Source organism: Crinia signifera, chromosome 4, assembly GCF_055691185.1.
Source record: "Crinia signifera chromosome 4, ASM5569118v1, whole genome shotgun sequence".
Lineage (NCBI taxonomy): Eukaryota > Metazoa > Chordata > Amphibia > Anura > Myobatrachidae > Crinia > Crinia signifera.
The window spans coordinates 15,409,903-15,427,632 of NC_139220.1; the positions used below are offsets into that span (position 1 = coordinate 15,409,903).

General features: G+C 47.0%; 2 protein-coding genes and 1 long non-coding RNA gene across 3 annotated transcripts in view; 1 reads left to right on the forward strand and 2 right to left on the reverse strand.

Moving 5' to 3' along the window:
* TMEM178B (transmembrane protein 178B) overlaps positions 1-17,730 on the forward strand; it is a 291,738-nt gene that overhangs the window by 33,991 nt on the left and 240,017 nt on the right. The gene's annotated exons all lie outside the window — the stretch shown is intronic.
* Positions 1-17,730, reverse strand: part of LOC146073766 (uncharacterized) — a 30,162-nt gene that overhangs the window by 10,054 nt on the left and 2,378 nt on the right. The window lies entirely within an intron of this gene.
* On the reverse strand, positions 243-13,176 carry LOC146072144 (uncharacterized). The gene is made up of 2 exons (XM_083179487.1): positions 11,585-13,176; positions 243-5,020 (listed from the first exon to the last, which is right to left on the reverse strand). Exons 1-2 carry the CDS (start codon positions 13,147-13,149, stop codon positions 3,409-3,411), a joined length of 3,177 nt encoding a protein of 1,058 aa, XP_083035613.1. The 5' UTR covers positions 13,150-13,176; the 3' UTR covers positions 243-3,408.

Sequence of the window (17,730 nt, forward strand, 5' to 3'; positions counted from 1 at the left end):
TCTGTGACTTCTTTGTTTTCAGTTGTTATGCTGAACATTTTTGGGAGCACCGCCAACCAGACACCACTAATCGACTGAGTATCAGTGGTAATTATGTTGGTATAATCAATTTCACGTACGTTATTGTCAATAATTCACCTTTTCTCCAGTGCCACTCCCAACCCATCTGCCAGTCAGGGCTGCATTCCCAAATCGTGGGTGCCCGCAACCATTCCCATGCCACAAACACACACCAGCTGCAGACATCTCATAGTACATAGCTCTACCAATAAAGTACCTGTCTGAGGTTAATAAGTAGATCATCTGCTTATTCATTCTGTCGAGGGGATATCAGCGTGAATTAACTTTTACAACATGTCTGCAATACTGACTGAGTTGTTGAAGCAGCAGCCATTTTTCTGGAGACCAAAAATGCACTCAATCATAAAACAAGAATGCGGATACATTTCTTGGCCAAATATTAGATTTATTACCGGAGGCATCTAGTAGCAATTGCGGTATATACATACATTCATTTCTACAGGAATGCCGGTCATGCCCACTCCCTCCATCCATGCACGACTGCATTGGCGCCAATGCTTGTATTATCTCTGTGGGCATGAAAGGTGCATTACTGAGCAATGTATGCTCCTTAGTATCAGGACCGAACCGCGCTTAGCCTGTAATAAACACTCAGCTAAACACCTTCCCACAGTAGTTTTGGTTCAGTCATTGATAGTTTTCTCAAATATGTGATACACCTGGTAATATACCACCCGTACATTAAAAACTAGATTTAGGGAACATAGATTAAATATCCTTAAAAAGTATCAGAAACACAGTGTATCCAGGCATTATGCGGAAGTGCATAATGGTAATCCAATAGGGCTTTCTCTGGTGGGGGTTCAACATATTGAAAATACAATAAGGGGAGGAGATAGATTTAGAAATTTGTGTACTAAGGAAGCACAATGGATCTTTAAATTGTGGACGTTGTTCCCTCAGGGGTTAAACGACAACATTGATTTCGAGTCATTTGCCTAAAATAATCTATTGGGGTCTGGGTTTCATGTCTTTGTGGGGTATTAAAACTTTAGGGTTAAGGATATATAAACGTAAAATATTTATATATAGTGATATGCATGTGTATCCAATTGTCGATATGTAATAGAATTTACATCCATACTGGAGAAGATACTCGGAATTATGTGGAACACATATATATCATTATAAAGGGATCTGTTTTCTGCCACCCTATCCACGATGTCCCTGTAGCGTAGAGGTAGGGAAAAGGTGTAGAAACGAAGGATGTCGGGTTCAAGACCAAATGGAGCCAGTTAAAATTAAGTTCCGTATATAGCGGAATAATTATATTGAATCATTCTATTCTATACTTATATTATTGTCATCTTTATTGTTGACTTTTTCCTAAATAAATAATTAACTGCGTGCAAACAGAACTTCTATTAATGTATACATAATTTATGTTTTTCTCTTTTTCTTTCTTTTTTCGTTTTTCTTATGCACATTCCGTGCAGATATAGATATACAGGTGGAAATTCATGCTCACCTGATGCCCATTACTCAATATTATTTGATGTTTATTTGATAAACTAATTATGCACGTATGCATGGGTATATATATGTTTCTGGTACTTCTTTACTTTCACGGCGCCACTAGATAGGACAGATAGTCCCCGCGAGGGGACACGGAATGTATTTTATGGAATATTTATGGATATTGGGGACTTGCTTTCAAACAACATCCGTGTCCCCTCGCGGGGCTCGCTGCGCTCGCCACGCTTCGGGCTCGGTGGCTCGCTGCGCTCGCCACGCTATATAAAATCAACTCCACGCCCTAGTGGATAGTGGGGTAATGAAATGGATAGTAAATATTATCCTATATCTTATGCGATATCTTATGTCAAATCGCATACAAATCGTATCCTATCTAGTATCCTATCTGTCCTATCTAGAGTGGCGCCGTGAAAGTAAAGAAGTACCATGTTTCTTAACTAAAAATAAAAAATTAAGGATTCAAAATCAAAGATTAAAAATCAGTAACGAATGATATATATATATATGCATCAGTGCAGGGATATTTTGTTGTGTAGTTATAGCTATTTAAGAACGCTCTCTCCTTGAGTAATTAAAATAGGATGATAATATGTTTTGTGATGAATAACAAAATGCAGGAAGCCTGACTTCCATGAGAAACAGCTGATTACAATTGAACAGAACCAATGGGATTACAATTCAAACTGAAGGACCGGGTATATCAGGGCGGATAGCCCAATGCATGGGTACTCTTTGAAAAAGCTCCAATACGAGCGAAACGCGTTAGAGGAGAATTTGCCCGGTGTCTTTATCCAAAGAAGGGACCTCTAAGCAGCCACTGATCACCGCTATCACCTACAACAGCTGCACAAGCAGAGACCGCAGACCCACTTCTTCCAGCTGACAGAGAGCGAGTGAGAGACGCGACTCTGCAGCTCTACGGGCCAGCCTGACGCCTGACTGAGACCCCAGCCGTGTGTGAGAGACACGGCGTCTGGACTGAATACAACTGCCGGCTTTTGGGTCAGTGTCACGGCGGCGGAGTCTTTTGCGGGTGTAGAACGGAGAGCCGCAGACTAAGGAATATTTACTAACTCTCCTGCCTCCCTGCTAATTTATACTACGGCCCAACGTCACATTTATGTGGAGTCTGTGAGTATGAGATATACCTAAGTGCACTGGACAAACTTATACTAAAATTACAAGCGGTGACTGAAGATTATTAAATTGGCTGCTAATACTGTCCCCTTTCTCACTGGAAAAAGCAATATCCATTTTTTTTATCAAAGAAAGCTTCCTTTTGTGAAGCAATATTTAATTATTAATTCATTTATAATTTTTTTAGGTGGCCACCGATTCTCATTGTGTTGAGTTTACATGTGTCTTTTTATGTATTACTGTGTATAAAGAAAATTCTTTTTAACTTTAAATTGATATATTCATACTAATAAATATATTTATTTATAATTAAGTAGTGATCGTTGATTTAGCCATACGTGCACCTGCTATATAAGCGCAGTCTATACATAAAGTATTTTGGTTGGACAGGTAGGGTAAACTTAGGTGCACCCAACACCTGATTAGGTGCGAGATCACAATCGCACCATTTAGTCTGCTGCTCATTAAATATATAAAATATTTTTGTCACAATATCTAATTAAGATACTGATAAGCCAAGTAAAAATATTACAGTTTGACTAGCGCCTATCACAGGGAGAAAATTATAATACTTCCTTTCCCAAAAGTTTAATATAATATATAGAACAAACCAGGAGATCCTCCTCCCAGTGCTTTATTCTGTTGGATTCACCTTGGACAAGTTGTTTCCCCCCTATGCTAATTTGGGGATTACGTACACAGCACTGACTCCACCTAGCTCCTGACTCCCCCAGGTAACTTTATAGAACCGTAGCGTATCAAGAATGCAGCATGGAGGGGCTCAGTGAGGGCGGCAGTGTAGGTGTGTAAGTGTCTGATGGGGTCACACAGAGAATAAAAGGACATCTGTCCTGCCTCATAATCCAGGTATATCCTCACTCTGTCACAGGGGATATTGTCAGGTAACTGGGTCTCTGTCCTGTCATGTATCGCTGAGTACCGATTATTATACCTCACCCTACGCAGACACCAGGACTTGTTATTATCTCCAATGACTGACTGATCTCCTCTCTTGTCTATACTGGGATAACACATCCCCACCCTCCAGCCCTCTGACTTACTGACATCCACCTCCCAGTAATGTCGCCCTGAGGAGAATCCCCTGGTGCTTATTACCTGATTATACTGAAATCTCTCTGGTGTTACTGGGCGATTCTGGTTTATACCTGACCAGGATGCAGATTTCCTGTCACCTGATATCTGTATATTATTACCAGCTGTGGTTACATCCAGTACTAGGTCTGTAAGCTCCTGCACACAGATCCCTGTATTTATCCCTGTTATTAAAGCAGATAATGTGTGTAATGTCCCTGAGATGAGTCCCACATCCAGATCTCCTGCACCATGGACCTGGTTATCATGTTTCTCTGTGTCCTCAGTGTCACACAAGTCCCCTGTGTCCGGTTCCTGTAAGACATTCACTGGGTCAGACATGTTACACAGCTCCTCAATGTGACGCATCTTCCCGGACAGCTCGTCCTTCTTTATTTCCAGCTGCTGGATCAGATCAGAGACTGAGTGTGAAACGCGCTGTTCCTGCCTGGAGATCTCACTCAGGACTCTCTTCTCCAGGTCTTCCAGTTGTCTCCTGAGGTCTCTAAACAGGGCTGTGACTGTCTCAGTTACACTCGCTGCTTTTCCCTGTTCTTCTCTCCTGCGCTCCTGCAGACTCTGGACTCTTTTTTTCTCAGTCTCCGCTCTCTTTGTGGTCAGTTTCTGCAGAACATTCCTCAGCTTCTCCTTCTTCTTCTCAGAGGCCTCACCCAGTATCTCCACCAGGTGTCCCCGATGTTCTCCAGCTGAGCAGTACACACAGATACAGGCAGCATCCTCAGTGCAGTAATACTCCAGGACCTTCTTATGGACGGAGCATTTCCTGTTCCCCAGGGCAGTGGTGGGGTCACATAAGACGTGTTCTGCTGACTTGCTGTGTACTCTCAGGTGTTTTTCACACAGAGAAGCCTCACACAGCAGACAGGACTTAGCAGCAGGTACAGGAGAGTCCACACAGTAAGTGCAGCAGATCCCGGTCTCCTCCTGATCTGGGCGAGTAGACAGGAACCTCCCCACTATGTTACACAGTGCTATGCTCCGTATCAGTGCAGGACGCTCCTGAGAGTCTGCTCTGCACTCAGGACAGCTATAAACTCCAGCCCCCTCCTGTGTATCCAGCACACGACCAATACAGACCCGGCAGAAGTTGTGGCCACATCTCAGGGTTACAGGATCTGTATAAATGCTCAGGCAGATGGAACAGTCCAGCTCCTGTCTCAGATCAGCAGACGCCATCGCTGGCAGCAGGAGGGAGAAATGAAAGTGAAAGTCTCTGACACTCAGAAACCAGTGAGGTCACATTCTGCACACAGGGTGCGGCTGATCTTGCTAGTCACGTTCTATCTGTGCTCAGGGTGTAATATGTGCTGGAACACACAGCAATGCCGTTCCAGCATTTTTTTAAGCCCCAAAGTTCTTCAGTGATCACAATAACATGAGACATTTGTGTGGCCCCAGGAACCCATCATTTAAAAAATTTGGGATTGTACTTTATACCAGCCTGGAGAGGAGCTGGAACAGAGCATAATCTCCACATCATCAAGATCCGCCCCCTCGTAGACCCGCAAATCGCAGTATTTGCTGTACTAGGCTAAAATCATGCAATTTGCGTCATATTAGCTGCACCCCCTTTCTGAAATTCCGCAAATCCTGGTATTTGAATGGCAGAGCAGGGGTGATGTGGGGTTCCAGGGGCATGCGGGAGGCTTGTTCACCTTTCCAGGGGGCTGGGAGGGGGTCCCGATTTTCTGGAGCCCTCCGGCCATTCAAAGAGGGTAGGCAAGTTTATTCTACTTCATTGTGTCTGGATCCTGGTGACAGGGCCGCTATCAATGGGGGGACGGAGGACACTGAAGCCCTGATCAAGAGGAGTCCCAGGTGGCAGCAGCAGCGTTGATTGGGACCACCAGCAGATAACTATGGATTGTGAGACAGTGGCAGCATTTTAAGTTCAGTGTCGGTCACTAGCCAATTGGAGCTCACGGATTGGAATCCAATCAGGCGCTGCCATTTGGCAGTGGCTAACTGGCTGTCAGTGTGCAAGCTACTATTGGTCAGTGGCCATCACCGACTGAATACAGAATGAGATTTACCTACAGCACAGCTTTGCGACAAGGCACCAGCATGGAATTTGCTGAATACCAGGCTGGCGCCATATCCTCTCGGTACCATGCGAGGGGATGTACATGAACACACATCCTGGTATGCGGCTGAAGGTGATGGAAATCATTAGACGGTCGCCGACTATCGAATCATTTCTCTCCCCTTTGGAGATAAAAGTCTAAACTGACTTATTCCCTGACTTTTATTTCCTTCAGTGTCCGCTGGAGGGGGCGGGCACTGACGTCATGTGACTTTTGCTGCCAGCCAATGGCATGCATCGGCCAGCCTGCGTTCCCTGGAATAATCCATTATCCAAAATGCTTCTGTTCCCGAGCAGTTTGGATAAGGGATACTCAATCTGGAGAAAAGAAGACCCCTGGGTGGGGCGCGCTTTGTAAAATAAAATATTATTAAAACCGTCTATCATTTACTGATATATATTAGAAACTTTTTTTTTTCAAATGTTCCTGTTCCCTCTGGGAAGTGACGCTCCAAAATGTACTACAATGACACTCTGCTTATCAATAGTGTACAAGCATTAGGTCGACATGGGGTTTTTTCGACCCAGATGTGGACACTGTCGACATGGACACTGAAACGTAGCACTGCGTTCCCTCGCATGGCTCGCTGCGCTCGGCACAGCCCACGCCGTAGTGGATGGTAGGGCATGAAATACCTCCTGTCGGCACATGTTGGCTCAAAAAGCATGGAAAAAAACCCATGTCGACCTTTTGCCTGTCGACCTTGCCCAGGCCGACCTAATGCTTGTGTCGACCTAATGACCAGTCAACCTAGACCCATGTCGACCTACACACATGTCGACCTTTCAGCATGTCAACCTAATGGTGTCGACACCAATGCTGGTCGACCTAATGCTTGTCAACCTAATGACCGTATTATATATTTATTTATATATATATATATATATATATATATATATATATATATATATATATATATATATATATATATATATATATATATATATATATATTGGTCCTCAACAGACAGGACTACATAGATGAGGTCCACAGACAATATATATATACAGTATATAATATAAAACATACAATAGTGAAGATATTCTTTTCAAAACCCGTGCAGAATTGTGCAGAAGTGCAGTGAGCTGCAGCAATTTACAGAAATTCAGCAAAGTAACAATACAAAATGCGCACTGTATTATCAAGTAGATATCCGAATGGCTCACAGAGGGCCTAATTCAGACCTGATTACTGATGTGCAAATTTGGCCACGAAATCCCTCTACTTTTTTAAATTGCTTGCCGTTCTCCAGGTGATTGACAAGAAGCCGGCCTTTGGGGGGTGTTTCCGGCCGTTTTATGAAATAAAATGCAGGATGTGCCCAGGCGTGTTAGGGGAGGGGGTTGTGACGTCAGCTCCGCCCCCAATCAGCCGGTTCCTATCACAGCCCTGCACCCTGAGTAAGTCCTGGGCTATGCACAGATTGCGCACCCTGGAACATTCATGCGATGGTGAACGGCTTGCGAATGGATTTGGTAATCTATTCGCAAGGCGGGGTTTCACTGGGGCGGGGCCGTGTTTACCTGATCACCAGCTGCTGCAAATTAGCTGCCGGGAAATTATTTCAACTTAGTCAAAATGTTGACACGGCTATGGTCGCCACATAAAAAGGTTGACATGAGCTTTTTGGTACCGCATCATGTGAGGGGACGTGATACACTAATTGGGGGGTCCATATGTTCATTTTTATACGTTAAACTTTTCTGCGTCATCTTTATTTTCCTGTGTCATCAGGAAGCACTGGTGACATCGGTGCCATACACCACCTAAATGTGCCACATGGGGACATCGCACCTATAATAAACAGCAGGTCCGTGTCTGACCTCGGGGGTATCGTCATTTTAATTTTCAGATTCCTGGACAAAGGATATGGCCAAAGTCACAAACATTTTATTTGTTAGAGCCCCCGGTGATGGCAGAGGAGGCGGGTCCTGATCCGGCCTTGTGACCCTTTTCCACTGGCCTCCCTACTCAGCATAATGCCGGACCGGTGACGGCAGAGGAAGCAGGTCCTGAGCCGGCCTTGTGACCCTATTCCACTGGCCTCCCTACCCAGCATAATGCCGGACCGGTGACGGCAGAGGAGGCGGGTCCTGAGCCGACCTTGTGACCCTTTTCCACTGGCCTCCCTATCCAGCATAATGCCGGGCCGGTGACGGCAGAGGAGTCGGGTCCTGAGCCGGTCTTGTGACCCTGTTCCACTGGCCTCCCTACCCAGCATAATGCCGGGCCGGTGACGGCAGAGGAGGCGGGTCCTGAGCCGGCCTTGTGACCCTTTTCCACTGGCCTCCCTACCCAGCAAAATGCTGGGCCAGTGACGGCAGAGGAGGCGGGTCCTGAGCCAGCCTTGTGACCCTTTTCCACTGGCCTCCCTATCCAGCATAATGCCGGGCCGGTGATGGCAGAGGAGTCGGGTCCTCAGCCGGTCTTGGGACCTGAGAGCATCTCCCAGTCATAGCCCAATTCTTAAATGAGTGTGTGAGGTTGCTGAATGAGGTATAGATATGTAAACACCTATGTCAGTTGTGTTCGGTGAGGTGAGGTGAGGCAGGTGAGGCACAGCCTTTCCTGTCATACTTGCGTATATATCGGCGGTTTGAATTTATAAAGTATGTCAAAAATAAAAAGGATATTAAAAAAAAAAGAATCTTAATTTTATTATGCTAATCATTTTTATAGTCAAATCTATGGAGTAAAAAGTCTATGGCGGGTGAGGCAGTGCCTCCCCTACAGGGCCTCCCCTACAGTGCCTCACCTGGCTACCTTTTCTGCACATCTCTTATCAAAACTCAGCGAATCTCCAGTAGTGTATACTGCTGCACATGTGTATAATGCCGGCATGTACCCCATGGCTCATATATTGTGTCCATATCTGGCTCTGGTACTTGCCAGGGACTCCTCAGCCATTTACCTCACCGCACGTCCCTGGCCTATGTACTAAGTATAATCATTGGAAGAGTATTATATCTCACCTGCGGCTATTACATAGATATAATCATACATTAGATTGTTGGATTAACCATTCTAGACCAGTTGAATTAAGCTCATTTATCTGTAACCTGTGACAGCTGCTTCCTTAGTGGTAAATCAGGATCTGTGCTGATGACTGTCTCACCTGTAAAAGGAATGACTTAGTGACCCAGGGCCCGATTCAGACCAGCTTCCTGTGCAGGGCTGTGCAGGGCTGGGAAAGCATATGCAGCCCTGCACAAAGGGGGGAAATCATTCACCAGCCAATGATGTTCCCCTGCTTGCAGCCCTGAGTGATCCAGGTTTACGAAAAAGTGTGTGTGGGGGGGTGTGGGGGGGATAGCATGTATGTACAAGTATACAATTGTGACCAAGAATACAATGTTAGCAATAAAAGTGCATGTAATTGCCAAAGTCAAGGTATTGGAATGGTTAATTACCTCCCAGCATAGAACTAGTTCAGCTTTTCCATATGCCTCCTAGTAATTGATACCTGGACAGATGGTAGCAGAGTTGTTGTCCACCATGGACAGAAATGAACAGCTGTGGCAAGCAGGGTGGCGGAGTAGTCCGTTTCAAAGAAGATTTGGCACTTGGAAATTTAATTTGGAATCTGAGGCTGGTTCGGATGAGTCCAATCTTGTTGGTGAGGGCAGAGAGCCACTGACGCATTTCGCCGTGTCAAACGGTTTCATCAAATGTAGCTTTGTACTGTTCCCACGTGGGTTTATACTTGTGGCAATTTGACATCACATACGCTATGCCAGAAAAGTAGCTTCCTTTTCTGGCAGGGCATATGTGATGTCAAGTTGCCACAATTATAAAAACCCACAAGGGAACAGTACATAGCTACCTTTGATGAAACCGTTTGACACTGCGAAATGCGTCAGTAGCTCTCTGCCCTCACCAACAAGATTGTTTCTGGCACGGCGTATGTGATGTGAAGCTGCCACAAGTATAAAAACCCACATAGGAACAGTACATAGCTACCTTTGATGAAACCGTTTGACACGGCAAAACACCTCCCTATGCTTTATATAACATCTGTCCGCTCTACATGCCGTTATAAATGCCATCAGAGCATCCACATGCCCTTAAATTTACCATCATAGCACCTCCAATCTCCTCTTTACATGCCATCTGCACCACATGCCCCTTTAAATGCCAACAGTACTGCCTTCTCATGCCCTCTCATACAATCCCAAATCATGGGTGCCCCCAACCACTCCCATGCCACAAACAACCACCAGATGCAAACATCTCATAGATCATAGCTCTACCAATAAAGTACCTGCCTGTGGTTTATAAGTAGATCTCCTGCTTATTCATTCTGTCGAGGGCCCTTGCTAAATAAAGTACCTCAGTGAGAATTAACTTCCACATTACAGCGTGTCTCCAATACTGACTGAGCTGTTGATGCAGCAGCCATTTTTCTGGAGTCCAAAACTGCATGGAGAACTCCGAAAATAACTCAGTATCCATTATGACCTGCAATTTGAAGAGATGCACAACCAGGCAATGTATTCACAGCCATGCACATGGGTGGGATTTCACTCGGGACGGCGTGGGACGGCCTTTTACCTGCTCGATGGACTCAGAAAACAGCGAGCAGGTTTGAATTGGGCACAATCATAAAACAGAAATGCAGACAACTGTCACGGCCAAATATTAGACTATATTCCACTTAATCCCATTTTTACATTTGGTTGCCAACATACAGTATATACAAAAAAACAGGGGAAGAAAAGACCAAAAAAGTACTGTACTGTTATATATTCCTGCACATATCTGGGATTTAATGAACCAGAAAATACATATTTATTCATCTTTACTATCTCTTATATTTATTGAGTGATTGGAACAGCGCATTTAGGACCTTTTTCTGGTCCGTACGCAGCTAGTCTGGGGGCCGATGGTTTTTTAGAGCGCATGCATTTCTGCGCACGTGCATACACAGGGTGCGCGCACCCATGGCGAAAATTCTGTTCACCGGGTGCACGCCCTAGTGCAGAGGTTCCCAAACGCGGTCCTCAAGGCGCCCCAACGGTCCAGGTTTTAGGTATATCAGACTGACTGAGCTACTAATTAAGTCACCTGTGGCCAAGCACGGATATACTAAATACCTGGACCGTTGGGGGGCCTTGAGGACCGCGTTTGGGAACCTATGCCCTAGTGGATGGTAGGGCATGAAATACAGCCTGTCGGCTCAAAAAAAAGTAAAAAACCCATGTCAAATTTCCCCATGCCCACCTAATGCTTGTGTCGACCTCATGACCCTGTCAATCTAACCCGTGTCAACCTTCAGTCATGTCGACCTTTCTGCATGTTGAACTAGTGGTGTTGACTTAATGCTTGTAGACCTAGTGACCGTTTTCCCTTATACCTCATTCTCACTGCAGCCAAATTCCAGGGTCTAGCATGTGGACCCGGGAATTTGCATTTTAACACAGGATTTTTGGCAGTGTGAACGGATTGCATATCTGGATCTCATACACGGGCAAAACCCTTCTTTTTACCCGTGTCTGAGATCCGGGTTTGCAGACACTGGTTGACCCGTTCACACTGCCGAAAAACCAGTGTTTAAAGGCAAATTCCCAGGTAGAACTTCTTCACCCGGGAATTTGCCGTGCAGTGAGAACAGGGGTCCAGCGCGGCAGTCCCCGGCATTTTAATGCCGGGTTAAAGCCGTGTCTTTCTCACGCACAGTGAGAACACGGCATTACATAGAATTGACTCCCCCAGATATAGTCACACACCCATCCCCTACCCATAATGCAGCATGGAGGGGCTCAGTGAGGGCGGCAGTGTAGGTGTGTAAGTGTCTGATGGGGTCACACAGAGAATAAAAGGACATCTGTCCTGCCTCATAATCCAGGTATATCCTCACTCTGTCACAGGGGATATTACCAGGTAACTGGATCACTGTACTGTCATGTGTCACTGAGTACTGATTATACCCACACAGACACCAGGACTTGTTATTATATCCAATGTCTGACTGACCTCCTCTCCTGCCTATACTGGGATAACACATCCCCACCATCCAGTACACTGACTTACTGACATCCACCTCCCAGTAATGTCGCCCTGAGGAGAATCCCCTGGTGCTTATTACCTGATAATACTGAAATCTCTCTGGTGTTACTGGGTGATTCATCTTTTTATGAAACCTTCTTGCAGATTTCCTGTCACCTGATATCTGTATATAATGACCAGCTGTGTCTTCATCCAGTAATAGGTCTGTAGGTTCCTGCACATAGATCCCTGTATTTATCCCTGTTATTATATCAGATAATGTGTGTAATGTCCCTGAGATGAGTCCCACATCCAGACCTCCTGCACCACGGACCTGGTTATCATGTCTCTCTGTGACCTCAGTGTCACACAAGTCCCCTGTGTCTGGTTCCTGTAAGACAGTCACTGGGTCAGACATGTTACACAGCTCCTCAATGTGACGCATCTTCCCGGACAGCTCGTCCTTCTGTATTTCCAGCTGCTGGATCAGATCAGAGACTGAGAGTGAAACGCGCTGTTCCTGCCTGTAAATCTCACTCAGGACTCTCTTCTCCAGGTCTTCCAGCTGTCTCCTGATGTCACTAAACAGGGCAGTGACTGTCTCTGTTACACCTGCTGCTTTTCCCTGATCCTCTCTCCTGCGCTCCTGCAGTCTCTGGACTCTTTTCTCAGTCTCCGCTCTCTTTGTGGTCAGTTTCTGCAGAACATTCTTCATCTTCTCCTTCTTCTTCTCAGAGGCCTCACCCAGCATCTCCACCAGGTGTCCCCGATGTTCTCCAGCCAAACTGCAGGACACACAGATACAGGCAGCATCCTCAGTGCAGTAATACTCCAGGACCTTCTTATGGAAGGAGCATTTCCTGTTCCCCAGGGCAGTGGTGGGGTCACATAAGACGTGTTCTGCTGACTTGCTGTGTACTCTCAGGTGTTTATCACACAGAGAAGCCTCACAATGCAGACAGGACTTAGCAGCAGGTACAGGAGAGTCCACACAGTAAGTGCAGCAGATCCCAGTCTCCTCCTGATCTGGCCGAGCAGACAGGAACCTCCCCACTATGTTACACAGCGTTATGTTCCGTATCAGTGCAGGACGCTCCTGACACTCTGCTCTGCACTCAGGACAGCTATAAACTCCAGCCCCCTCCTGTGTATCCAGCACACGATCAATACAGACCCGGCAGAAGTTGTGGCCACATCTCAGGGTTACAGGATCTGTATAAATGCTCAGGCAGATGGAACAGTCCAGCTCCTGTCTCAGATCAGCAGACGCCATCGCTGGCAGCAGGAGGGAGAAATGAAAGTGAACTCTGACACTCAGATACCAGTGAGGTCACATTCTGCAGACAGGGTGCGGCTCAGCTTGCTAGTCACTTAATTATGGGTCAATGGGTCATCCAAATTACGGTCGACATGCAAAGGGTTGACAATGGGAAGGTTGACAGTCAAAAGGTCGACATACATTTTCACATTTTTTTTCCCCGAATGTCGACATGGACACCGTATTGGTGCAACGCGTCCACTGCGCTCGCCATGCTTCGGGTTTTGGGCTTTCACCTTGTGTTAAATAACAATTTGGTCCGTTGAGTGACCTCTAGTGGTGGTGGTACTTCACCTCAAAAAGGTGAGGAGTAGTCAGGCTTTATATATATATATATATATATATATATATATATACATATATATACATACATACATACATACACGCACATACACAGTAGATAGATATTTTGCACCCAAAAAAAATAAATTTTTACTGGATACTTTTCAGACCCCTCCCCTTGTTTCTCAACTGCCGCACCTCCCCTCACACTGCAGATGAAGCTCCTCCCCCTACACTGCAGGTGAAGCTCCTCCCCCCACATTGCAGATGGAGCTCCTGCATCTAGTGTACAATTTCATTTTATGTTTTTTAAATGTAATATTGGCGCTGGTCTCCTTGTCCGTCTGTCCGTCATTTGCTAGTGCCATGAGCTACGGCACATACCATAACCAGTGGTGTAGGTATGTGCTACAGTGCCCAGAGCAAGGACATTTGCGCCCCCCCCCCCCCCCGCGATTCGGGGCACCCCACCCCCCCACGACCCCCCTCCTCCCGTGATTCGCGGCAGCCCGCCCCCGTGTCCCCCCCTTCCGCAATTCGCTGCAACCCCCCGCGCCCATCCCCCTGCACCCCGCGCGACCCTCCCGCGATTCCCAGCAACCCCCCCTGACCCCCCCTCCCGTGATTCGCGGCAAACCCCCCGGCCCCGCGACCCCCCCTCACGCGATTCGCTGCAACCCCCGCGCCCCCTCCCGCAATTCGCAGCACCCACCCCCGCGACCCCCCCTCCCGCAATCCATGGCAAAAAAACCCCCCCCGCGACACCCCCTCCCGCGGACACCCCCCCCCGCCCGCGACCCCCCCTCCCGCAGACACCCCCCTCCCCAGCCGCCGCGATTTAGAGCAACCCGAGGATCAAATGGCGCATGCAAAACACTGACACGGCTATGATCGACGATGAAAAAGGTTGACATGAGTTTTTGAAGATTTATTTTTCATTTTAAGAATGTTTTCATATTCATTCTCATGTGTCGACATGGTCACCAATGAAGTCCCACACTTATGTCAACATTTAATGTGTTGACCTTTCTGTGTTGATTTTTTCTTGTGGCGATTTGCGGCACCCCAGCGACCCCTTCCCGCAATTCGCGGTACACCCCCCCTCCCGCAATTCGCGTCACCCACCCCCCACGACCCCCCCTCCCGCAATTCGCGGAAACCCACGCGACACCCCCCGCACAATTCGCATCTGTTTTACAAAGCCACTCCCACTTATCCGGGAGCGCGCACATATGAAGGTGGGGATCTCCAGGAATTGATGATGCCCGAGGTGGCAACCCTACCTGGTGTGCAGCATGGTTTTGCTTTTTTTGTGTGCTTTTTTGCTGAATCAGGCCCTTTATATGCAGATTTGTCTAAACAGGTCCCTTAACCGCTTGTTAGATTTGTCCAAGATCGCTGCAGAAATAGACGGAAAGCGCCGCGTACAACTACGCCAAAATAACTATTGCGCATCCTAGTGTTACGGCAAGGCCCTTGCTGTGTGCAAATGGTTAATTACGGAACACAGAACCCTCAGCGCATTTTGTTAAAGCTTGATTTGGAATGCGCAACCTGCCCTTATCTTTTGACACTGTGTCCTAAAGGGTTTGCATAATATTTTAATTAAAAAAACTCTCCATATTAGACAGGCCCTTGGTGCGTCTGCCCTGTCAGCTCACGCTCCGGAGAACAGGCTGCATTAGCAGAAGTGTACATTTCGCTCCACTGGTTTTCAGAGGAAGGTTATTGAGTGGGTATAGCGCGGTGGAGAGGCTGCCAATAGCCGTCTTGTGTGCTACTAGCACTTCCCAAGCTGTTTTGGGCAGTGTCCAGTCATCAGCTCCGGAGAGGGTGGCGGACACATAGATGGGCTGGATGAGCAAAAAATCAAATCCCAGAGAACATTTTATATCTAGAAAGGAAAGGAACCAGGATTTTACAGTGATGGGAACCAGGCTTGATAGACTTATCAGACGTGTCAGTAAACCAGGAAGGGGGGGGGGGGGGGGGGGGGGTGAACCAAGAATTGGCTGATCAACCAATCGCTGTTATCCCGATGCATCTACAGCTGGATAGACTGAATTATTTGAGGAGGATCTGGGGTAGGTACAAATAACAACTGATGGTGATATCATTATTATTGGATGCTTGTGATTGGCCGTTTCTGAATGTGCGCGTTTGTATTTAGCCCAAGCCACTGGTAAGTATCACAATCACTTTTGATGCCTTCTGCAAGTTGACTTAAGGTTCTTTTTGGCATTGTAGGAGTGCTGGTCCCTAGGAAACTCATGTGACCCCTGGGAAACTGAATAAGTCCCTATGGAAACAGAGATGGCTACTGGGAAACTGATATAGGTCCCCTTGGAAACTGAGATAAATCCCCATGGAAACTGAGATGGCTCCTGGGAAACAGAGGTCCCAGGGGAAAGTGAGATTGGTCTCTGGGAAATTTAGATAGGTCCCCAGAAATATGAGATAGGTCCTCTGAAACTTAGATAGATTCACAGAAAACAGACATAGGTCTCCTGGGAAACTTAGGTGGCCCCATGAAAACTGAGCTAGGTCTTCTGGGAAACTGAGCTAGATCTCCTGAGAAACTGAGAGAGGTCCTCTGGGGAAACGGAGGCAGCCCCATGGAAACTGTGATAGATCCCCTGGGAAAGTGAACAAGGTCCTCTGGGAAACTGAGATAGATCCCCTGGGAAACTGAGACAGAGCCCCTGGGAAACTGAGACAGAGCCCCCGGGAAACTGAGACAGAGCCCCCGGGAAACTGAGACAGAGCCCCCGGGAAACTGAGACAGATCCCCTGGGAAACTGAGATAGGTCCTGTGTGTGTTACAGTACTGTAGTGTACAAGGAACTGACGCAGTGGAGTGCGGGCTGTGTGTGTTACAGTAATGCAGTGTACAAGGACCTGACGCAGTGCAGTGCGGGCTGTGAGTGTTACAGTACTGCAGTGTACAAGGACCTGATGCAGTGCGGGCTGTGTGTGTTACAGTACTGTAGTGTACAAGGACCTGATGCAGTGCAGTGCGGGCTGTGAGTGTTACAGTACTGCAGTGTACAAGGACCTGACGCAGTGCAGTGCGGGCTGTGTTACAGTACTGTAGTGTACAAGGACCTGATGCAGTGCAGTGCGGGCTGTGAGTGTTACAGTACTGCAGTGTACAAGGACCTGATGCAGTGCAGTGCGGGCTCTGAGTGTTACAGTACTGTAGTGTACAAGGACCTGATGCAGTGGAGTGCGGGCTGTGTGTGTTACAGTACTGCAGTGTACAAGGACCTGACACAGTGCAGTGCAGGCTCTGAGTGTTACAGTACTGTAGTGTACAAGGACTTGATGAGGTGCAGTGCGGGCTGTGTGTGTTACAGTACTGTAGTGTACAAGGACTTGATGCAGTGGAGTGCGGGCTGTGAGTGTTACAGTACTGCAGTGTACAAGGACCTGACGCAGTGCAGTGCGGGCTGTGTGTGTTACAGTACATTTGGTAATCATCATCATCATCAATGGCTGCCAGGCTGTGTGTGGTACAACCATACATGGTAATCATCATCATCATCATCAATTTCTGGGATACAGTATATATTACAATTATATGATTTCCTTCCTTTCAAATCAAGGGGGTAACGTCGGCGTATCTAAATATATTTTGGGGTGAAAGGTAAAAAAGTTCCCTGACCCCTGTTCTACAGTTATATAGATATGTGCACCCACCTTTAACTCTATATTTGGTTTTCAGTCATTGTTCCTCTAAAATACTCAGGTAATGGAGAGGTCCATGGTGGACTCAGGGGTGAGAGGCATTAAAGTAGTGCGTCTGCAAAGCAGCCCCAAATCATCCTCATCCTCATCATCCTCATCTCTATGAAGTCCTTGTGATGATATGCTGCACTTGTACACGGAAACTCCACTGCCATCATTCCAAATAGATTGTGTTTAATCCAGGGGTAACTTCATACTTTAAGGGCGGTATTCAATGAGAATACCTGCGAGATGCAGCAAATCCTTTTTAGGATTCGCTGCACATTCGCCACGTTCCGGAGCCGGCGGGCTCCGGTATTCAACGTGTCAGGGGCTCGCTGCCCCTGACTGGCGAATATGAGCTCCTGCGGCGATTGCCGCAGGGAGCCTGAGGACGGTGCCAGGCAGAGAGATGGAAGTCTCTCTGCCTAGCCCAGAACGTTTGTGGGGGTTAGGTGGGCTCCCCGGGTGCCAGGCAGCACAGGCTGCCCCCCGGGGGTTCCAGCAGGGGACCTATATTCACTATAC